Source organism: Barbus barbus (genome assembly GCF_936440315.1).
Source record: "Barbus barbus genome assembly, chromosome: 11".
In the NCBI taxonomy this organism is placed as follows: Eukaryota; Metazoa; Chordata; class Actinopteri; order Cypriniformes; family Cyprinidae; genus Barbus; species Barbus barbus.
In genome coordinates, this window is record NC_136739.1 from 18,485,391 (window position 1) to 18,507,269 (window position 21,879).

A 21,879-nucleotide genomic window follows, 5' to 3' on the forward strand; every position below is an offset into this window, starting at 1 on the left:
AAATAACTTATAAACAATGGTATATGAATGCATTAGACTGCAGCTACACAACCATTCAAAAGAAACAAATCAATACTTTTATTTGGTTTACATAAGATTTCTAAATAAAATGTAAAGTTGTAAAGTAAAATAAAAAAAAATTTAATTAAATAAAAACAATCAGCACAACTGGTTTTAATATTGATAAATGTTTTCCTTTTTATTTTTTGAAAAAATTATTTTATTCAGCAATGATGCATTGTATTGATCAGTAAATATATTTATGTATCCTTCTTTAAAAAAAATCTATTTTAAAGAACAGTTTTGCATTTACTTTGAAATTTAATAGTGCTGCCAAACAATTAATCGCATCCAAAATAAAAGTTTTTGTTTACATAATAAATATACACAGTATACACACATATATTATGTATACAGTATATATTTGGAAAATATTTACATGTCTATTTATGTCAATATAATTGATATAATATATAAATATTTTAAATGTATAAACATAACATTTTTCTTAAATATACACATGCATGTGTGTGTGTATTTATATATACATAAATATACACAGTACATACACACATATGTAAACAAAAACCTTAGGATGCGATTATTCGCGATTAATCTTTGACAGCATTAAAATTTATATTCAAAGAATACTGAAAAAAGTATGACTTCCCCAAAAAACAGCAAGCAGCACAACGGTTTTCAACTCTGATAACAAGAAGAAATGTGTCTTGAGCACTAAATCAGCATATTAGAATGATTTCTGAAGGATCATGTGACACTGAAGACAGTAATAATGGCTGCTGAAAATGCAGCTTTTCATCACAGCAATAAATTACATTTTAAAATACTGTTATAAAAAAAAAGAAACAAAAAGGAAAACAGTTCATTAATATTGTAATATTTCACAATAGTACCGTTTTACTGTATTTTTGATAAAGAAATGCAGCTTTGGTAAGCATAAGAGACTTTTCAAAAACGTAAAAAAAAAAAAAAAAAAAAAAAACAACTTTTGAACGATGGTATGCAAATAAAAAAAATATAATAAAATAATGCTAGCAAAACTGCACCCTTAATGGAATCAAGCAAACATTTTGTCACAGGTATTGTGACAAACAAGTATTCCAACATTTCAGTCACAAGTAATCTGATTTCTATCATTTGAATCAAACGTAGAGCAATACATGGATTAAATCTCACCATCTCGTATCGTGCTCGTGAACGTGCACTCTGGAAGCGTGCAAACTCACGGCGGTCATGGATGGTGATGACCAGTTTCCAGAGGGCTAGCAGCACGATGCCCATCAACAAGATGCTGCCAACAACTGCCAAGAGCACCGTCATGGCATTTGGGGCAACACCACATTCTGTAAACACACAAAATACATAAATGCATAGCTATAATGTATGATATGATGTACTTTCCCATTTAAAACAATGCTTGTATGAGAATTGACAATAAAGAAAAAAAAAAAAAAAACTTATTTTACTTTGATCATTTCTTCTTATATATTTTCCAAAAATGAGTGTGTTAAACATGATTCTAAAACACAGTTGTAAAACACAGTGGGGTAGTTGTGAAGTGCTAAACTCTGACCTGGCTCTTTAAGAGCGGTAAGGACCGACTGGCCATTGGCATGTTCAGAGTAGGTGAACTTCATCACACAGTCATTCTCGGTCTTATACACGCACTGAACAGTGTTAGAATCATCAGTTTCTGTAAAAGAGGAGTTTAGTTTAATAAAACAGCTGTCCAAACTGTGTCTGAGGCAATAAAATGCGAAAGACGTCGAGCCAACAGCATAAACACTGAAACATTGAAATTATAGTTGGACCAGACCTTGCATTCTTCAACAAGGACCCAGACTGATCAAGAATGTTTAAATGTCATCATAATTAAAATCCCCAACAGACTAGGAAGTTTCTCCCTTCCTAACGGTCATTTAACTACGGAGCCTCTGTCTAAAAGAGCTAGATGTTTCCGGTATGCACATGTGGAGTCCATTAAGGAAGTCAGCTGACTGAAACGGCAGAGAAATGTTGTGAAACATCAAATCCATGATGCCTTCTTATACAATTAGGGGTGACATGGAAAGTCCTTAAAGAGTTCACAAGCAACCTGAATGTTTCACTACAGTATTTCAGCGAATAAGTCCAGCTTCATATCGCTCCACTATAAACATTCATTCACGCATTCCTAGACGCATGCAAAAAGAAATTCCTCCAGCAATAAAGCCTGTTATAAATACCCTGGAGAAGGTCTCAAACTTTATTCATAGCTTTCGGACTCTAATAAAACCTTTATAATTATAAATAAATAAAATAAGAAATATACAAAAATACAATAAATAAAAAAATCTGTATACACAACAAGAAAGTGTTTTCTAAATTGCTATTCTAAATGAATTTGAGCATTTTACATGTTAGTGGTTTGTATTAACAGCAGGGTTTTAGAGGAAGAGAAGTAAACACATGCTTTCACAGTGGGACACAGAACAGCGAGTATTGCTGAGACGTCCAGATTCACATTCTCTAGATAATAACAAACAGAGCTGGCCATGATGATACACCACAAACTGTGCTTCACCCTGCTGCGGGTAACACAATCACGACCAGGAAGCACAAACTGTGGCGCTCGACCAGGGTGTCCTGATGAGACCGACTGATCTCTGAACTGAGCTCCTGATCACTGCTGGGTTCAACTTTTCTCTTTGACTGAACTTAAAGGAAGATGCATGTTAAGCAAGCATAATTGTGTAAAGTTTTAGCATGCTTTTTGAGTTCCCAAACGAGTCAATACAAGTACTATATAAACACTGATTGGTTAATTTATAGCAGAGCATAAACATACAAACAAACTAATTTAAAAATGTTGTTCTTTGGCTTAAACCACATATGTTTTTGTATCAGAGGAAGAAGTGTGTTTGTGCAGGGTGGAGAGATGAAGTGATCGAGAAGCCTCCCCATAACATCATTCAGTGTGTTGAGTGTGCACTCACTGAGTGTTTCCACGGTGATGATCTTATCCTTGCACATGCGCTGGCAGGTCTGGTTATCGACCAGTCTCCCCATGTTAAAGAGATGGCACTCGATGCATTCCCTGAGGAGAAACATTCAGAAAAGCCTGACAAGGTTGAATCTAAACAAGAGTCATTGACAAAGGAAAGATATCTCAGACTCTGCCAGTCAGCTCTGAGGAGTCTAATGGAGACCATATGTGATCCTGGACCGCAAAACCAGTCTTAAGTCACTGGGGTATATTTGTAGCAATAGCCAAAAATACACTGCATGGGTCAAAATTATTGATTTTGCTTTTATGCCGAAAATCATAAGGATATTAAGTAAAGATCATGATCCATGAATATATTTACTAAATTTACTAACTTTAATTTCCTACATTGCTTAAGCACTCAAGCGAACAAATAAAGCTTGCCAGAGCACACCGGCAGAAGTAAAACAGTAAGGAGTAACAAAAACTGTAAGGAGGCAGCATTAACATTTTAATAATTTATTGATAAACTAGTGCTTTTTTGTTTTTGGTTTAAGAGATGAAGTTGGTGACAAACTCATCTCCACAGTAGTGGATTTGCCAGTTTGCATGTTTCATACGGATTACATACTCCGAGAATATGTGTTTTCCATTTGAATTGGTTCATTTGAAAGTAGACATTTCACTCTCTATAGATATATTTTTCATGTCTGTAAGGCAAAGATATACACAGATATACAGTTTCGCGCTCAAGTTCACAGAGACTGAGATGCCAGAAAGCGCATCCTGTTTGTTTTCATTATTTTACAAGCGCAATGTTTGTTATTGTGAGTGCACATAAATAAGCAGAGTCTTTACAGATTCGAAAGATGTATTACTCCCATCTATATGACCAAAAAAAAAAATTATTTTAAGAGCAAGTGACCGCACCGGCGCCTCTATCTGTCCTGCAGCTACTGAGCGCTACTGTTCAGCTTCCACACTCTGCATGACCTCACCACTTCCTGTGGATTGGGTTTTTTTCTGTGACTAAGCGAATAATACAATTTTGGTTGACCAAGCCTCTTCTCGTCGACAAATGGTTAGGTGACTATTAGGGGGCAGCCCTAATAAATTTTATGAAAAGGAAAAGCCAAATTAAAGTAAGGTTGAACTGCTGACAGACCTCACATTAGAAATAGAGTTAGATTTAGTTTTTAGTTAGTTTCAGCATCCTCGGTCTCATACCTCTTTGTTCCACAAGCATCTGGACAGGTGGGACATTTTTCGCATGTGTCCCCAAATGCCCCTGGCTCAGTGCACTGGCACTGCCCACACACACAGCTTCCCCGCCCGCTACAGATCTTGCCATCGTCCGACACACAGGAAGCCGTCTCTGTAGAGCAATTACAGTTGTCTCCAATATAACCAGCGTGGCATTTACACTCACCGCAGTGGCATTCTCCATAGCCTGGAAAACAGGGAAATAGAGAGATTTGGAATAAACCTTACATAACTCGCAACACTGTAACCTCTTATTTCATGTCAAATGACTGGTATGTGCAACAATCTTGCACTAACAAATGTGGTTAACTCACTGGCATGGACAAGAGGTATGAACAAAGACCTCTCAGAAAAACAGAATACTGTAATGCACACAGTGAGAGTGAGAGCTTGCATATAATCAACATTTACTGACATGAATGGAAACAAAAGAGTTACACATTTCTCTGTCATAACACAAAGATGGCCGCTGTCTACTTCTCCCAGATTCTCTGAAGTCTCGCGGTCCATGGCTGTGTGCATTCCACTGGACTGATTACATGCAGATCTCCTCGTCCCAACACCAAGGATTCTTGGCTTGTGTCTCCATAACTGAGTGTGAGCAGAACTCTTTTTGTTTTGCAACAAATGTGCCAATGTGTTAAAAGTCACTGCATGAATGACCCATGTGAAAGTTAATATTTTGATTTAGTAATGTATGTGCGAAAATGCAAAGGGTCTTGAAGCCAAAATGATAAACAAGACACGCTTTCACGACAAAAACAGCTGTGAACAGATTGAAAGCAGCGGTGAACACGGTGTGCCATCAGCTGCCGCTGCAGCCTCATACCAATGATTGCACAAGAACTGGAAAATGTTGGAAAAAGTGAGCACACACGCTCCAAAGATGCAGTTTTGTGCTTGTGTAGTCCAGAGAGGCCATATTGGCTTGTAGGAAAGATGAGGAGTTCTGCTTTAAATAGGATTGTTCAACCAAATAAATATTCTGCCATTTACTTTCATTTACCCTCAAGTCCTTGCATTGTTTTTTTCTTTATGTAGGAAGTAGAAATTTTAGAAGACCTTTGAAGAAAGTTGTAGAATTGTAGAAAGTCAGCTCTTTATACATTTCATAGTGACCTGAAGGTGTTTGGAATAATATGCGGGCAAGTCAAGTTTGTGGTCAGTAAGATTTTTATTTATTTATTATTCCAAATGAAGGCTGTTCTTTTGACATATATAAATCAAAGAATCCTGAAAAAAAAAAAAAAAAAAAAAAAATCCACAAAAATATTAAGCACAACGGTTTTCAACACTGATAAGAAATATTAAAGCAGCAAATAAGCACATTAGAATGATTTCTGAAGGATCATGTGACACTTAAGAATGAAATAATGCCATTTCCATTACAGCAATAAATTACATTTATAAAATATATTGAAACTAGGGCTGTCACGATTCGTCGATTTAAAAAAAAAAAAAAAAATCACCGACTTCATTTTGCTCGCGTCGACTAACCGACAAAATACAGGAAGTGGCGCATTTCACTGACGAGAATCCCTAAAACACATTATTAGTTTATTTTCCAAGGCTGCATGATATATTAAACCCATTTAAAAATCATAATTAAGCATAATTGTGAATTCACAAACGCTATGATTTAATTAAATAATGATATGCGATGTAGTTCTAACAGTATATGCGCTTTAATTATTTCCATGCGTGTAGTTAAACTTGTGCGTCTCACAGCGGCTCCGTTCACAGTAGCTCCACAGAAACTTATTTACATGTGGAGCATCTCAAACTCATCTCTGCACGTTGTTGTGAGTGTGTGTTTATTATAACGTTCATCTGGGAACGCAGCGCGCGCCATTTCATCAGATTTATAAGGTAAATCCTTTATAAATCTACACAAACACAGGAGAATGCATTTCAAAATAAAAGCTCAAACCCTCACTCTGAGTTTACACGGTTTGATGTCCACATATTCATTTAATTACAGCGCTATAGCATTTCTGTCCTAAAGAAATGGACAAATATTAAAGATTAAGTGGTAATTTTAATTAAATGGTGCTTGAGCAATATTAAACAAGGATTAGCACAGTAAAATGTAAAACATTTTTGTCGGCGAGGTCTTTGTTGTGATGCGTAATCTACATTAGCTCTATTGTTTATAATACATTATGTATTTTAACAGTTTTGTTCAATAAAACCATATATATATATAATTTTTTTTTTTACAGTTTTCTCTTTACCACATTCTGTTTTCCATTATTTTCTGGATTCCATTTAAATGGTTCCATTAAATTAATAAAAAGCATCTTCAATTAATTTATTTTATATTAAAAAAGTATAATTTTTTTTTTTTTTCAGAAATACTGCACATTTACATTTTTCATCTAAATAAATTGTGGTAAATAATATTTCTGGTAAATACTCCTTTAAAAAGTGTTTTTTGATGATAATATTATTAGTAGACTAGAACACTATAATACTGAACTTTGATTTCAGTGATTTGGACTGAGATGGACACTTGCTTCTTGCACTCTGTGTTGCACTTTACTTTTGCTTTAAAAAAAGGATTTCATAGAAATTTGGATTTCATTTGGTTTAATAAAACATTAGTTTTAAAGTTTAAAGTAAAATTGTTGATTTTTTGTGGGAAATTAATTGTTTATATTAATCGATAAATTAGTCGATAGATTAATCAAAATAAAAATAGTCGTTAGTGGCAGACTGCAATAAATTTTATGTATAATCATTTTCTTTAAATTTATTTTAAATCATTTTCTATATCACTTTAAAATTCCTTGTTTTTATTATTTTTATTTCCATGTTTTTATTGATTTTAATGTCTATTTCACTTTCTTTTATGTAAAGCACTTTGAATTACCCCTGTGTATGAAATGTGCTATATAAATATACTTGCCTTAAAACGGTCCAATGAGGCCATGCTGGTAAGCTCTCACACAATAAAGTTTTCATTGTGGTGCCACAGCAGAACTAATACAATCCAGGAATGTGTAACCAATTCTTCTCTGACAGACCAAATTCTCCTAAAAGATATAAATGTACCTTATAAAAGTAAGCGGCTACCCATTTATAATTAAGAGAAATAAAAAACACGTTCATTAAAAATCTTTTTTTTTTTATTATAAAAAAACCATTAATAAAAGACTCCAAGTCTGTTATGGTTATGAGAGGAAAATAAGGAAGAGAAAATCCTCTGAGAGTTATATTTAATGTACCCCTTCTTAGGGTGTATTCTGTTTGAGACACTAAGCATGGCGTCCACTTTCTTCACTGAACACCTTTACTGAATGAATGAACTTCTGAACGGATCTGGTATGAACAAGGACACGTTGTGGCGTGTTTTCCACACCTGTTTTCTTAATCCCTTTTTAAAGCTGTGTAGGTACTGTTACTCAAATATAACCGCATCCACAGGCTTCACCTTCAATGCTTTTACCACAGACATTCAGAACTAATAGTCTTTAGATTTAATGTGTTAAGATAAAATCATCAAGCCATCATCCGAACACAAATAAAATTAAAAACGCTAGAGAATCAAAGCAGACCTGCTCTCCAAGTATTCCTGAATCCAGTCTTTTATTTAGGTCACTGAGTAAATGTACTGTTGCCATGCCAGAAAGGCAGATCCATGTTTGAAAGCCACTGGGAATGAGCCTCAGCCCATTTCTACCACATCCACAGTCAAACTAGACAAATTCACACATGAGTGAGTCCAAAGCCACGCAAGCACTGAAATATGTCAATTACTGTCGACCTCAAGTATCAGGTTTAATTAAGGGTGCAAAGTTTCACAGTCAACACAGAGTCTGTGTCTGTAAACTGCAGTGTTTGAGTAGTGTAAACTTGGGCCCTACTGCAGTGAAGTCTTCATGAATGGCAGTCCTCTTTATGCGTTAACAGTCATCCTGCCTTAAAAATATTAAAAAGTGATAGTGTGCTTAACTTGACAGTTATATTTAAAATAAAATGTAGTTTTGTAATCTGTAATGAATTGCAATGCCCAAGTCATGAAATCGGACTGATAGCATACATCAAACTAAAGTGGAAAGGAAAGTTACACAAATGGAAAGCAGTTTTTTTTTCTTCAATGCTAACTACAAATGGCTGAAAATGACCAGTTAAAAATATCTGCATTTTTGAGTACCTGTTTGTTCTAGTTCCTTATATGAACAACATATTGCCAATGTTGTTATCGTTAACCAAAACTAAAGCTAATAATAAAAAAAAAATTCTATAAATAAATTGGTAATTTCAATAAAGCTCAAATGAAAATAAAATATGACATGAAAAACCTGCATGAAAATGAGAAATTCTGCCTTGGCAACTAACTGAACTATGTTCAAGTAGTAAAATAAACAAAAAGATGATTATAATATTATTGTAAATATATTAAATGGAAAAAAATAAAATAAGAAAAAAAGAAAGTCAAAAGGCACATGAAATTACTAAAAGTTAAACTACAATTAAAAGGAAAACTGAAATTACACAAAAGCTAATTGAGAGCATTCATAAACACTATAATAGTATATAATACTAAAATAATACTGCATATTATACTGAAAAAACATCTGTGTGAAATAAAGGAAAACAAGGATTTTAATTATTCTCCATTTCTAAAAGTACGCCAATTAAACATTAAAATGTAGGACATTTTTCTTAAACTAATTATGTAATTACATCTTTGAAGCTGAACATATTTGAATGTTATTCAACAAGCTATACATTCCAGACCTGCAGAAACCATTTGTCAATTACTGTACTGAACTACTATTGGTTTACTGATATGCTGACCCTGACCTGTCCTTCCTGTTATAAAGACCTTTTAGCTACTGCAGTCCCACAGGAAGTGTAGATCCTACTGCTGAAGCAACAGGAAGGACATTCCTCTTTATATTGTAACACTCCAGGCTGAGCACTTCATCTCGTTCCATTCAAACACTTTAAAATTAAATGCTTGAGCTATTCTAGCGTATCATCACACTCCGTTTTGTGATGTAGTGTTTAAGTCCTTTCCAAGGAGTATAAATGTGACATGGACCATAGAGACACGACATTATCCATCTGGAGGCACAGTCACAGTTGATAATCCTTCTGGGAAACAGGCTAAAGGGGTTAACTTTATAGGAGTCATCCAGTTTTCACAGACCTCTAATCAAGCACTGATCTGATAAAGTGTGCTAAGTACATAAATGACACTTGTTTCAGGCCACAAATGACCAGTTTGTAGTCCTCTGTTTTAGGCCATTACTAGGAAAAATACACACTATCGTTTAAAAATTTGGGGTCAGTAATTGTTTTTCATGTTTTTGAACAAAGTCTCTTATCCTGTAAAAACAGTATACTGTTAAATCATTATAACAATTTAAAATGACTGTTTTCTGCTTTAACACGTCATTTATTACGGTGACATTATAAAAGTCTTTACTGTCACTTTTGATCAATTTAATGCAACCCTGCTGTAGGGATGCAACGATACCATTTTTTCAGAACCGATCCGATCTGATCCTGAAAATTCTGAGTATCTGCCGATACCGATCCAATCCGATACCAGTGCAGTTTTTTTTAAATCTATGTAGAATTTCTATACTTCTGTGTGTTACTCTTTTGTGTGTTAAACACAATCTACTACATATAGCGTAATTTTAATGAAAAATAACAAATGAAAAAATATATAATCATAATCTATGACAAAAATACTGTTATAAACTTAATTTATAATACAGCAAAAGATACTCTAGAAAAATCATGGGTGCACAATAGTTTTATAAAACCTAGTGAAACGTTTATTTACAAATAAAAGTGAATAAGTGTAGGACTAAATCTGGTGAAATTATACACATTGCTCTTTTAATTGTTGTAAAATACATTCATGAAAAAACAAGCAAATACATTTATATATAAATATATAGGCTACTATAAAATTAAAGACTTTTTTTTAAATCTATAGCACATAAAACATATGATAGGACAGAACAAGAAAGACTGTTAATAATCTTTCATTGCGCAAAAGTATTAAAATAAGTAAGGCTCCAATATAGAGCAGCAGAAAGCGCTTATGTGCATCCCGTGCGCAGAATGATGCGCTTGAAGCGTCACGGAGTCACAGTGCGCAGCGCTCCGAGTCCGCATAGAAACGTTCAAAGTACAAAGAAGAGTTTACCTGAACTTGAATTTAAAGACTTAAATATTCATCTGTACCTCAGATTAAACTATGGAACAGCTTCAGAACACTTGAAATATAGTGCACGAAAACTTTATGGTGCTTTATAATGTTTCTGTGCCTTTCGTGGGGCTCAACAATAACACGGAATACAGTGTTATTGTTGCCGATAAGCCGATACCGATCCTGAGTATCGGATCGATGCATCCCTACCCTGCTGAATAAAAGCAACCGACAATCATCAGCATCATAAATCCTCAATTGTTTTTTTTCCCCCACAATTTTCATACATTTTTAAAACAAAATGTACATTTATAACACTATTCTTTGTATTCTATCACCTTTGCATCATATTACCAAAAAAACTAGCTAACACTAATGCGAGGGTGTTTCTAATACCATCTATGGGAGGGACGGTAAATTTGATATCGTTCTTTTGACTGCGGTTATCAGCCTCTCTCAAATTTTTCTATTTTTTGAAAGTCATGAAAACACTATTGTGGAGTTTTTCTGTTGCTATTTGAATAAATGCGAATGCATAAAATATACAGGTGCATCTAAAAAAATTAGAACCGTGAAAGTTATTTTTTTACATTTCAAAAAGTGAAACTTTCATATATATTTTACATTCATAAGAAAAGACATTTCAAAAGTTTGTTTTAATTTTGATGATTAGAGCTTACAGCTCATGAAAGTCAAAATCCAGTATCTTAAAATATTAGAATATTTACATTTGAGTTTCATTAAACGAACATCTCTACAGTATAAATTGTGGGTCTCTCTTGTTCTTTGAAACCACTATAATGGGGAAGACTGCTGACTTGACAATGATCCAGAAGACGAACATTGACGCCCTCCACAAAGAGGGTAAGTCACAGAGGGTCATTACTGAAAGATGTGGCTGTTCACAGAGTGCTGTATCAAAGCATATTAAAAGCAAAGTTGACTGGAAGGAAGAATTTGGGTAGGAAAAGGTGCACAAGCAACAGGGATGACCGCAAGCTTGAGGATACTGTCAAGCAAAGCTGATTCAAACACTTTGGAGAGCTTTCACAAGGAGTGGACTGAAGCTGGAGTCAGTGCATCAACAGTCACCACACTCAGACGTCTTCAGGAAAAGGGCTACCAAGTAGTGTTGTCAAAAATATTGATATTTCGATAAATATCGATACTGAAATATCTGAACGGTACCAATATTAATTTCCCGAAGTATCGATACACCGATACTAGCCGAGCTGTCACTTTCACTTCTCTCCAAAGGCGCGTGGACAAGTACCACACGTGACCGTACTCGTATCCTTCGCTCTGGTTAAATAGCAAAAGTGAAGCGAATAGAGAAAGATGACTGCTCTGGTTGTTAAAGAACACAGCAGGAGCGCTATCTGTAGGGATCTATGATCTCTGCGATGCAGAGAACGCGCACGGAATCCAGTCATAAAAGCGGAATTTACAGTTTAACGCGGAATGTCACGGAATTTGTCAAAGTTTGGATGAATTAATCAAAAGTAGGTCATTACACTTAAATCAAATCGCGATATGGACTAGTATCTGTAAATATTAAGCTGCAAAAGTCGATTTAAATATGAATCCTGCATGTTCTGCGCGTCTGTGTGAATGTGCTGCACGTGCGGTTGTGTTTACTAATGTGGCGCTCGCGGTGATTTCAGCGTCTGCCGTCTCAATGAGGACATAAATACATCAACAATATCTCCAGAACTGATCTGAAAGGCACTTTACGAGCATTTTACCATTTAATTTGAGTAAAACTAGCGTCATATCATACACACACAGAACTTTAGAAGTATTCACGACAACCCGTCAAAATAAAAGTTTGGTTTAACTTAGCCTATTAAAGACCGTGTGCCAGAAATAGGCTATATTACTATTATTTAGTAGAATGTACATAATACTACTACTGTTAATTTTTTTTAAAGAAATAATCACAAAATATTTTAATTTTAATAATAAATCCCCTTCATTTGCCAAAAATGTAAATGTTTAATTTTCATTAATTCAAATATAAATTAATTAAAATTGTTTTATGCTTTCATCTGATATCCAGTAAAATTTAAATACACACAGAATTTCTGAGGGGGAAAACACATTTCATAAGGCTACTGTAAGAATAAATTGGGGAGCAGTTGGGGTTCGGTGCCTTGCTCAAGGGCACCTCAGTCGTGGTATTGAGGGTGGAGAGAGCGCTGGACATTCACTCCCCCCACCTACAATTCCTGCCGGCCGGAGACTCGAACCCACAACCTTCGGATTACAAGTCCGACTCTCTAACCATTAGGCCACGACTTCCCCAATTATATTCAACAAATAGAACTTTGGATTTTAATTAGTACATGTATTAGTAAACATTAGTTTCAATTAACATTTAACTAAAATTAATAAAAGATTAATAAATAAATCAACAAATGCAGTACCTCAAGACATTTTTTTGTTCATGTAAAATATACCGCATGTTCTCGACTTGTTACATTTATCTTTAAATTAAAAAAAATTACCCCCTTAATATTGTGGCAGTTTTTCTCACCGTGGTATCGAAAATCGATATTTTTCAAGGTATCGTATCGAAGTTAGAAATTCCAGTATCGTGACAACACTACTACCAAGCCACTTCTGAACCAGAGATAACGTCCGAAGCGTCTTACCTGGGCTAAGGAGAAAAAGAGCTGGACTGTAGCTCAGTGGTCCACAGTCCTCTTTTCAGATAAAAGTAAATTTTGCATTTCATTTGGAAATTAAGGTCTGGTCTGCTTGAAGTCCAGTGTGAATTTTGCGAAGTCAATGAGAATTCCGTCTACCAGGAGATTTTGGAGCACTTTATGCTTCCATCTGCTGACAAGCTTTATCCAGCAGGACTTTAGCATCTGCCAACAGTGCCAAAACCGCTTCCAAGTGGTTTGCTGACCATGATATTACTTATGGTTGATTGGCCAGCCAACATGCCTGACCTGAACCCCATATGGAATCTATTGGATATTTTCAAGAGAAAGATGAGAAAGTGTCGATCCAACAATACAGACGAGCTGAAGGCTCAATAGTGCCACAAACGGATTGCTTCCATGCCACACCCCACTGATGCTGGAGTTTGTGCTAAAGGAGCCCCGACCAAGTATTGAGTGCATAAATGAACATTTTAAAGAACTTTTCTGTTTTGCAAATCCTTTTTTTGATTGATCTTAGGAAATATTATAATATTTTGAGATACTGGATTTTTGACTTTCATGAGCTGTAAGCTCTAAGCATCAAAATTAAACAAAAAAATAAACTTTTGAAAATGTTTCACTTTACATGTAATGAATCTAGAATATGAAATGTTACAAAAAACCCCCGATATTTATGATATTCTAATTTTTTTGAGATGCACCTGTATTAGGCGTACTCTCCCATTCGCTACTCTTGAAGTTAACCCAACAATGGCGACTTCAGCTGCTGAGAAACCTGGAAATGTGAAAAAGGTCTATTAAAAAAAGACTATTCCCAAACTTTTGAACGATATGGTCAGATTTCACCACCTACAAAATAACAACACAGCAGTCAGTCCTAATAGTCATATATTTGAGAAACGAATCTAAACTGGTTTCAGTGTGAACAAAGCTATAGATTCTTGCTGTGCGTGAGTAATGGACCCTTATGGAAGCTGCCAACCAAGCTAACTGCTCCTTGCTTCATGTTTTTAAATTACTTCCATTCCGTATTTCCACACTGTGTACCATTCTTTTTGGAATCACGCAAGAGCAATGTGTTGTCTGACTTTACTTTGCAGGAACAGTGTGACCTCTGTGTGTTTAGATTAAGAAGTAAATCTCTACAACTCATTTGTCAATAGAGAAACATGTGCAATGCAAGTATGTAGGCCAAGACACGGCAAGCTGCCTCTTGTAGTTGCGTCTCTTGAGTGGTGACGAAGTCTTGGCAGTAAAAATCAGAAGGTCTATAGATGCTTGACATGTGGTGTCTGTTCCCTTTACAAGATTCTTTAGCAACCAGGAAACCTCAATGTATTCCAAAGAGAATAAAATAAGTTAAAAATAATTGTGAAATGACTCTCACGTGCTCTCGACTTAATGAAGAGCACATCTGAACTCTTTCAAAGCCTTTTGAGCAGATAAATTATATTTGAGATAATTATTGCAGTCAGAAGTTGTCTCACGTGACTGCAGGGTAAATCATATCATGCTCCAGAGACAATAACAATTACAGAGCAGGCAGAAAATAAATACAGTTTTCTTCTGCTACGCAGCCTTCTGACGCCTTTTAAATGGACAGGTAGGCTGAGGGCAACAATGCACACAGTAGTGCAGATTACCTTTAAAAACATGCACTATAGTTTGGGCCTGTGGTACATCTATTAGGTTTCTGGTTAGGAACAAGCTCATGTGCTTCCCTGCATGCTTTACTGCTAGTATGGTATGGTGTAAGGCTTACACTAATTACCATTTAATGAACTACAACATGTTTCTGCGGCTCTCCAGCATAAAAGTGGGAAGCGCAAGGGCAAAGAGCCAAAAACGCCATGTCTAGAACTCAAGAGTATTTTAAGAATAAAACGTATATAAACAGTCTAAACGAGAAATGCATAACAGTTCTCTAGTTTGCCTAAATAAAAATGATTCACTAATCCCATGTTTCTGTCTACTGTAAACACTATTTGCTGTTTGTGTACACAAGGATTGGCAGACTTTGACTCATCACCAATCTTTTACCCTTTCATGCCCTTTCCAATGCCAAAATTGGATGCAGAAGATGTCTTTCTAGAGGAAGTTACATACATTCAAAACAGCTAAACAACTTTGTGCCAACATCAGGACATCAGTATTGTCTTGCTAGAAACAGAAGTCCAGTCCACCTCTAGAAAAATCATTATCTCGTTAGAAGGTCTAGTCCCGAATTAGAGGTGCGGTAATCCCATTGTAGCAATATGGTCACTTAAAACAGATTTAAAAAGCAACTAAACAAGACCAAGATGAACAAGTTTGTTTGTGTTTTACCAGCCCTTGAGGAGACACACAGACTGACAGCTGAGATTTGTTTTTTAGCACTGGCTGATTGCAGCGTGTACAGTGATGATACTGCAAGACTATAATCTGACCACCCAGTTTCATTCACTGTGGTCTAAAAGTACTTTATGCATTTAAATCGGGAAAAGTCTGAGTCGTCACTAATCATAATGTAATAAAATGTACATTCTATTACAATACAATAAAAATGTTAATAGTAAATATATTTTTTCAATATTATATTGAAAAGTAACTTTTCACTGGTCGTCTCAGACTTCTGGACTCCACTGTAAAGCAAGCTTTGCACAGATCAAAAACACATCAAAATACTTTCACCAAAAGCATCATGTTAGTGTCACTCAAGTATGAACCATTGCATCAAATCATGCAGTGACATGCAGAAACCATCTTCATAAATCCATAAAACCTTCTGTTTAACAGCCATCTCGACTTCTGATCTGCCCAAAGGGCAATGGTTTTTTTTTTAAAGCAATTTTTATCTTATACTTTCTAATAAAATAACCAGTAGCTGAGATTTAGGGTGTGGATGTGCATGCAACATCCATTCATGGGGCATAATATTTCAAATGGTGAATATGAATACCTGGAAACCTCTGATCATGAGCAGCTTTTGACATTCTATTCTTTTGAAACGTTTCATATAAAAAGCTTGGCATTTAAATTCATGACAGAAAAGGCAGTCAGAAGTGAGACAGGAATCATGGGAGATGCTTTATTAGTTTAGAAAGCTGATCCAGGTCCCTGAGGCTCTGACAGGATCCACTTTCCATCCGGACTAGGTTTGTTCAACTGAGCTTTTCATTTTTCTGGTGCATTTAGGGATGTTTTTCAGATAGTAGAGCATATCGGAGTCAATACCCAATAAACTCCAGTTTTTGTTAAAATGCCTCCGTTGAACTCAGACTAATTTGGTTGCAAACTGAAAACAATAGTCATAACCATAATAATAATAAAAAAGCATTTATGCATTTTTATCAACAATGTTACCCATGAAAGATACTGAAGATCCCCATAGACATGAAAATACATCTTTCTGCCTCAAACAGCTATTCTACCAGCAAGTGCACTCTTATTGCAAATCAATAGACTAAGGACCGAGCAATGAATCCTATTCCAAAGTCCCATTTTGCTTATGGTTCTTGACAACTCTATTGTTCAACACGTGACCACACTGCTGTCATAAATTGTCCCACCAGGCATAACGTGACAACGCTCCACACCACAAACGAAAACAGATATGAAGGGTTTATATCCAATCATCCAATACACGCCAGCCTTTCCTGTATTTTTGATAATGGTAAAGTGGTGAAGGCCTTGTCTGTTTGTTTGCTTCTGAGGTCATTGCGTTGCCAGGTCCTGATGTAACTTACTGTGGTAAAGAGGATGCAGGGGTGTGGGGGAAAAAAAAAAAAAAAAAAAAAAAAAAAAAAAAAAAGTGTCAACGGTCTGTACAGTTACAGAGATGTGTTGGTGGAAAGTTCGCCAAACATTAAATGGAACCACATTACATCCCAATTACAGCTTATGTTTGGTATTCAACATACAACATCTCATCTGCTCCATGTGTTTAATGCCAACATAAGCTAACATCCAAAAGTATCTGAAAAACAGCTACAAAACCAACCAGGTGTCTAACATATTTCTTGGATTGACTGCAAATGTTTTTGAGAAAAAACAACATATGCCCACAACAACAAACATCACTCCTGATATGTTTTACAAGTTGGTGTCAACAGTTTAAATACCCTTGTATGATTGTAAACTGCACGGGTCAAGGGAACAACATTTGATTTCTTTTTTTTTTTGTTTATACACACACACTACCGTTCAAAGGTTTGGGGTCGGTAAGATTAAAAAAAAAAAAAAAAAAAAAAAAAAAAGTGTCTTATGCTCAACAAAGTTGCATTTATTTGATCAAAAATACAGTCAAACACTAATCTTTTGAAATGTTATGACAATTTAAAATTGAAATGTATTTGTGATGCAAAGCTGAATCTCAGCAGTCATTACTCCAGTCTTCAGTGTCACATGATCCTTCAGAAACCATTGTAATATTCTGATTTGGTGTTCAATAAATATTTTTGTGGAATTTATACTTTCTTCAGGGTTCTTTAAAGAAAACGTTCATAAGAAAAGCATTTATTTGAAATGTAAATGTTTTGTCTTTGCTGCCACTTTTGACCAATTCAATGCATCATTACTGAAAATATATATTAACAAAACAATTACATTTTTGAATTGTAACTTTTGAAACTGTAGTGTAAAAATGGTCAGACTGTAATTGTGTTACCACTACAATCAGTTGGATAAATCACGGGAAATCATGACCCAGATATAAAAATAAATAAATAAATAAATAAATTTGGTTCCCATTACTTGCAATTTTCTAGAGCCACAAAGCTTTACAACAAACAAAAACATGTTTAATTGACTGGGTCTACACAAACCTCAACAAGGTTGAAGATTTAAACAACAAAAAAGGAGTACATTTATAAGTCTGGGGCATTTAGTCTCTATTCCTGGCTCTCTGTGTTATTAAGCAATTTAAATCAGCAGCAGATGCATAGAACAAGACGACAAAGCTGAGGTTTATTAGGGGCTCCATCAAAAACAGCGCAATAGCTTTAACATACTGTCACTTCTCACACTTCTAAAGACTCAGAAAGCTATTGTGCAGAGATTCAAAACATGTGTCCAAGTTTTAATGAGTTAGATCTTTGACTGACAATGACGCATGTGAACAAAAGTAAAAAAAAAGAAAAAAAAAAACGAACAAAAAAAACATTGTGCACTTCCAACAGCAGTCATACTAAATCCTTTCAATCATAAAAGTCCAGCAGATTAAAATTTTTCATTATGATAGCTGAGTGCAGACACACAGAAGTCTTATCTGTGCAGTGTGGCCCTTCTGTAGGAGCCCTTCAGATTGCTATCAGCACGACAAGGCCACACCGATCACATCCGACCCACAAAATACAAACATTCAAATGACAGATTTAGAGAGAAGCACACGTATTTTATGTAAAACTAAAAACTGTTTCTTAAGTTTAATGCACAGCTTTCTGGACAACTTAATTCTGAATGGTCGATGACTGTGAAACCGTAAAACTGACCAGAAGAAGTTGTAGTAAGCTGATCACCAGCTGACTCTGCATTACCCTTTAAATGTCTCTATATATACACAGAACCTTGCTACTACATTCCAGAATAGGACTTTAATCCCATTCAAGACACTTTGATCCAATGTGTCCTTATTTGGTCCTTATTTTGGTTTTATTTCGCTACTGTTATTGAAAATGCTGTTTTAAGTAACAGCAGGGTGTGGAGTGTGATACACAAATAAGGGTACAGCTGAGAAAACCATTTCAACGGCACTTCCATTAAACAGAATTCAATCAAGAAAAACAAGGCTTTGTTTATTCCAGGTGTATCAACAAGGGACTATGCTTAAAAGAACAATAATAAGAGTGCTTATGGTTATTTTAAAGTCTTAGGCACATATTTGGAATGTGGCTACAAAGAGTTACGCAACACCATCTTCAAACTGCTTATTCTTGCCCAATTGACCTATCGGTAAGCCCCTCCCCTCGAACGCAGACTAGCCAATGGCAGTCAAGTATTAGTTGCACGGGGAGTGGAACTCAGACATCTTTAGGTTTCATCGCCATAGAGAAACTTTGGAAGATCCAAAGCTTTCCTCAGTTTGATGGTCTTTATGCTACAAAAATGGAAAAACCATGTTCCTGTGGTACTTGTAACCCTGATTCAAGGTATCCAGAGAGGGAGTTTATTTTATTGCATTTCCTGAACCCAAACAAAACAGAGCAAAATGCCCATGAGCTTTCAACTCTAATCCCAATGAAGAGGAAAACGTTCATTTTCTGGTTGTTTTACAATTTTCATCTGCTCAAACAGAACATTAATGTATTGTGCTTCAGCAAGGTATCTCTGGCTAAAACTAGCTAACGTTGAAGTTAGTGAGTCAATGCTAGCGTACAAACCTAAATAGTGAACCGTTCTCACGTCATGTACAGTGCAGATCAAAAACACAAACGAAGGTCAACATTTCAGTGCCTCTCCTTATTAAAGGGGTCATCAGATGCCCATTTTCCATAAGTTGATATTATTCTTTAGTAGGGCTGGGTATTGTGACCAATTCTGCGATTCGATTCGATATCGATTAGCTATCAATATTTCATTTAAAATGTTAGTTTTGCAGACATGGGATCCATATTTTGATATAAATCCTGGTAACTGAAACTCTCCTACTTTAATAAGATTTTGAAAACCCTCGTTCTCAACGATATTGTAGGGGCGTAAATCCTTGCAAATCAGCATGGCAATGGCCTCTGTTATTTTTTTAGCGCGAGGTGAATCTGACTGTAGTTTGCAAGCAAACGCAACATCTAGCCGTTGCTGCCCAGAATCAGAAAAACCAAAAAGCTTGTCAGCGTGTCGTCTGGACAGGTGGTTTTGTAGGTTTGTTGTGTTGTTGCAGAATCTTAGCTCTTGCGGGCACAACTTGCAAACGACGGTAGTTTTGTCGTGCTCATCTTTACCGTCACTGCCTTTGAACATGAAATGCTTCCATACCTCAGACTTTAATTTCGCTTCAATTGGCTGCCGTGACCTTCCGCCATGATGATCCTCTGTTTTTTTTTTTGTTTTGTTTTTTTGTTTGTTTTTTGTGGAGCAATTCGAAAGATGGTGACACCTTCAGGACGAGAGGTGAATATTCATATCCTCTTACGTGAAGCACGCGCATTAAGAATCGATTCGGGGATTTCCCGAATCGATATCGTTGCGTTAAACTGAAGATCGATTAAAATCGGAGAATCAATATTTTTTACCCAGCCCTATTCTTTAGGGTCTTAAAAGTCTATAACATACTTGGGTTAAATTTCTCAATGCTAATGTAAAAAACACCTTTGTCAAAATCAGCTCTATTTTCATCAAGCCGTTTTTTAGTCCATGTTGCTTTAAATGCTAATGAGCTCTGCTGACCCCGCCCCCCTCTCTTCTGTGGGGTGACGAGCAGTACTGTTTACTTTAGCCGCGAAACTGTCAAACTAGCACATTATTAGGAAAGGCGATTTGCAAAGGTTCTTAAAAAACATTATACTCACTTTTTCTGTAATGGCTGTACACAAAGCAAACGCTGCTTTATCAGGCATTACAGGCATGATGAAATGAAAAGGAGACCAATCACCACAGATTAGCATCACACAAAGGAGGGGTTTGGAAAAAAAACCTCTGGCTCTTACTGCATTGTGTTGCCTTCTTGAGCATCAGTAAATGTTTCCCTCAATTGAGGTATGAGTCCCTCAATTGCCCTCAGTGTGAAAATATGGATCTCAAAATCATACAGTCACTGTTGGAAAGGGTTCAAATACGCAGAAGATGCTGGAAAACCAAAGAATGTGCAGGAGCTGGAGGATTTTTCTGAAGAACAGCAGGCAGTTGAACTGTTCAGGACCAATGAGGGACTCATGAACAACTATCACAACACAGAAAAACAGTTGTGGATCATCCAGGAAACAACACATTATTAAGCTTCAAGGGTATGTAAACTTTTGAACGGGGTAATTTATGAATTTAGTTATTTTTTGTCTTGTGGAGTTCATATAATCATCTGTTATGTGAAATAGCTTATTCAAGAGAGTACTAAAAAATAACATCCAATTTTCATGATCCCTCTTTAGTTAATTATTAACATATTAGCATATTATGCAAGGGGTATGTAATATTATGAGCACAACTGTAGTACAATAGGCTTGTGATACACAGCGAATACACATTTTTAGGTATCAACGTATGGCTTATGCACACTACTGTGTGTTACAGGAGAAAGTATATAAAAAAAACGAACCGGGATTGTCAAACCTATTTGAAAGCTGAACCCCTTTGACATGAAATATCAGGGGATATATTCAAGAAAATATTTTAAAGTTCATTTTTCAATTTAACAGCATTCACATATAATAACTACATAGTAATAAAAATATTGTATAAAAATGATTATGAAAAAATGAACAAAAATATTACTATTGTAATAATTGAAAAAATATATCACTGGAATATTTTAATTTTACATTACAAGCTATAATAATAATTAAAAAAATTAGTAAATAAATATAAAGTACCGCATTTCACCCTAAAACATTGAGCAGAAAAGTATAAACTGCAGCCTTTTAGAATAAATTGCAGCCATTTAAATTTTATTTGAATAAATTGCGCAGTCCTATTTTCTCTAACGAAAATTAACCATGCTTTTACTACAAATAAAACCTAAAAAACATGGTTACTATAGTTAAACCATGGTAACCACAAATTATTCATGGCATTGCTACACTAACCACACTTCAATCATGGAATTTGTAGAAGAACTGTGGTTATACAAATGATAATCAATGCATCAAAAACCATGG

General features: G+C 35.4%; 1 protein-coding gene across 1 annotated transcript in view; it reads right to left on the reverse strand.

Annotated features, from left to right (window-relative positions):
• LOC306877339 (integrin beta-5-like) overlaps positions 1-21,879 on the reverse strand; it is a 39,748-nt gene that overhangs the window by 4,614 nt on the left and 13,255 nt on the right. The window contains exons 11-14 of the mRNA XM_079429058.1: positions 4,214-4,436; positions 2,997-3,097; positions 1,595-1,714; positions 1,198-1,364 (exon numbers count right to left, since the gene is read on the reverse strand). Of these exons, the coding sequence (XP_079285184.1) occupies positions 1,198-1,364; positions 1,595-1,714; positions 2,997-3,097; positions 4,214-4,436 (611 nt within the window). The remainder of the gene's footprint in view (positions 1-1,197; positions 1,365-1,594; positions 1,715-2,996; positions 3,098-4,213; positions 4,437-21,879) is intronic.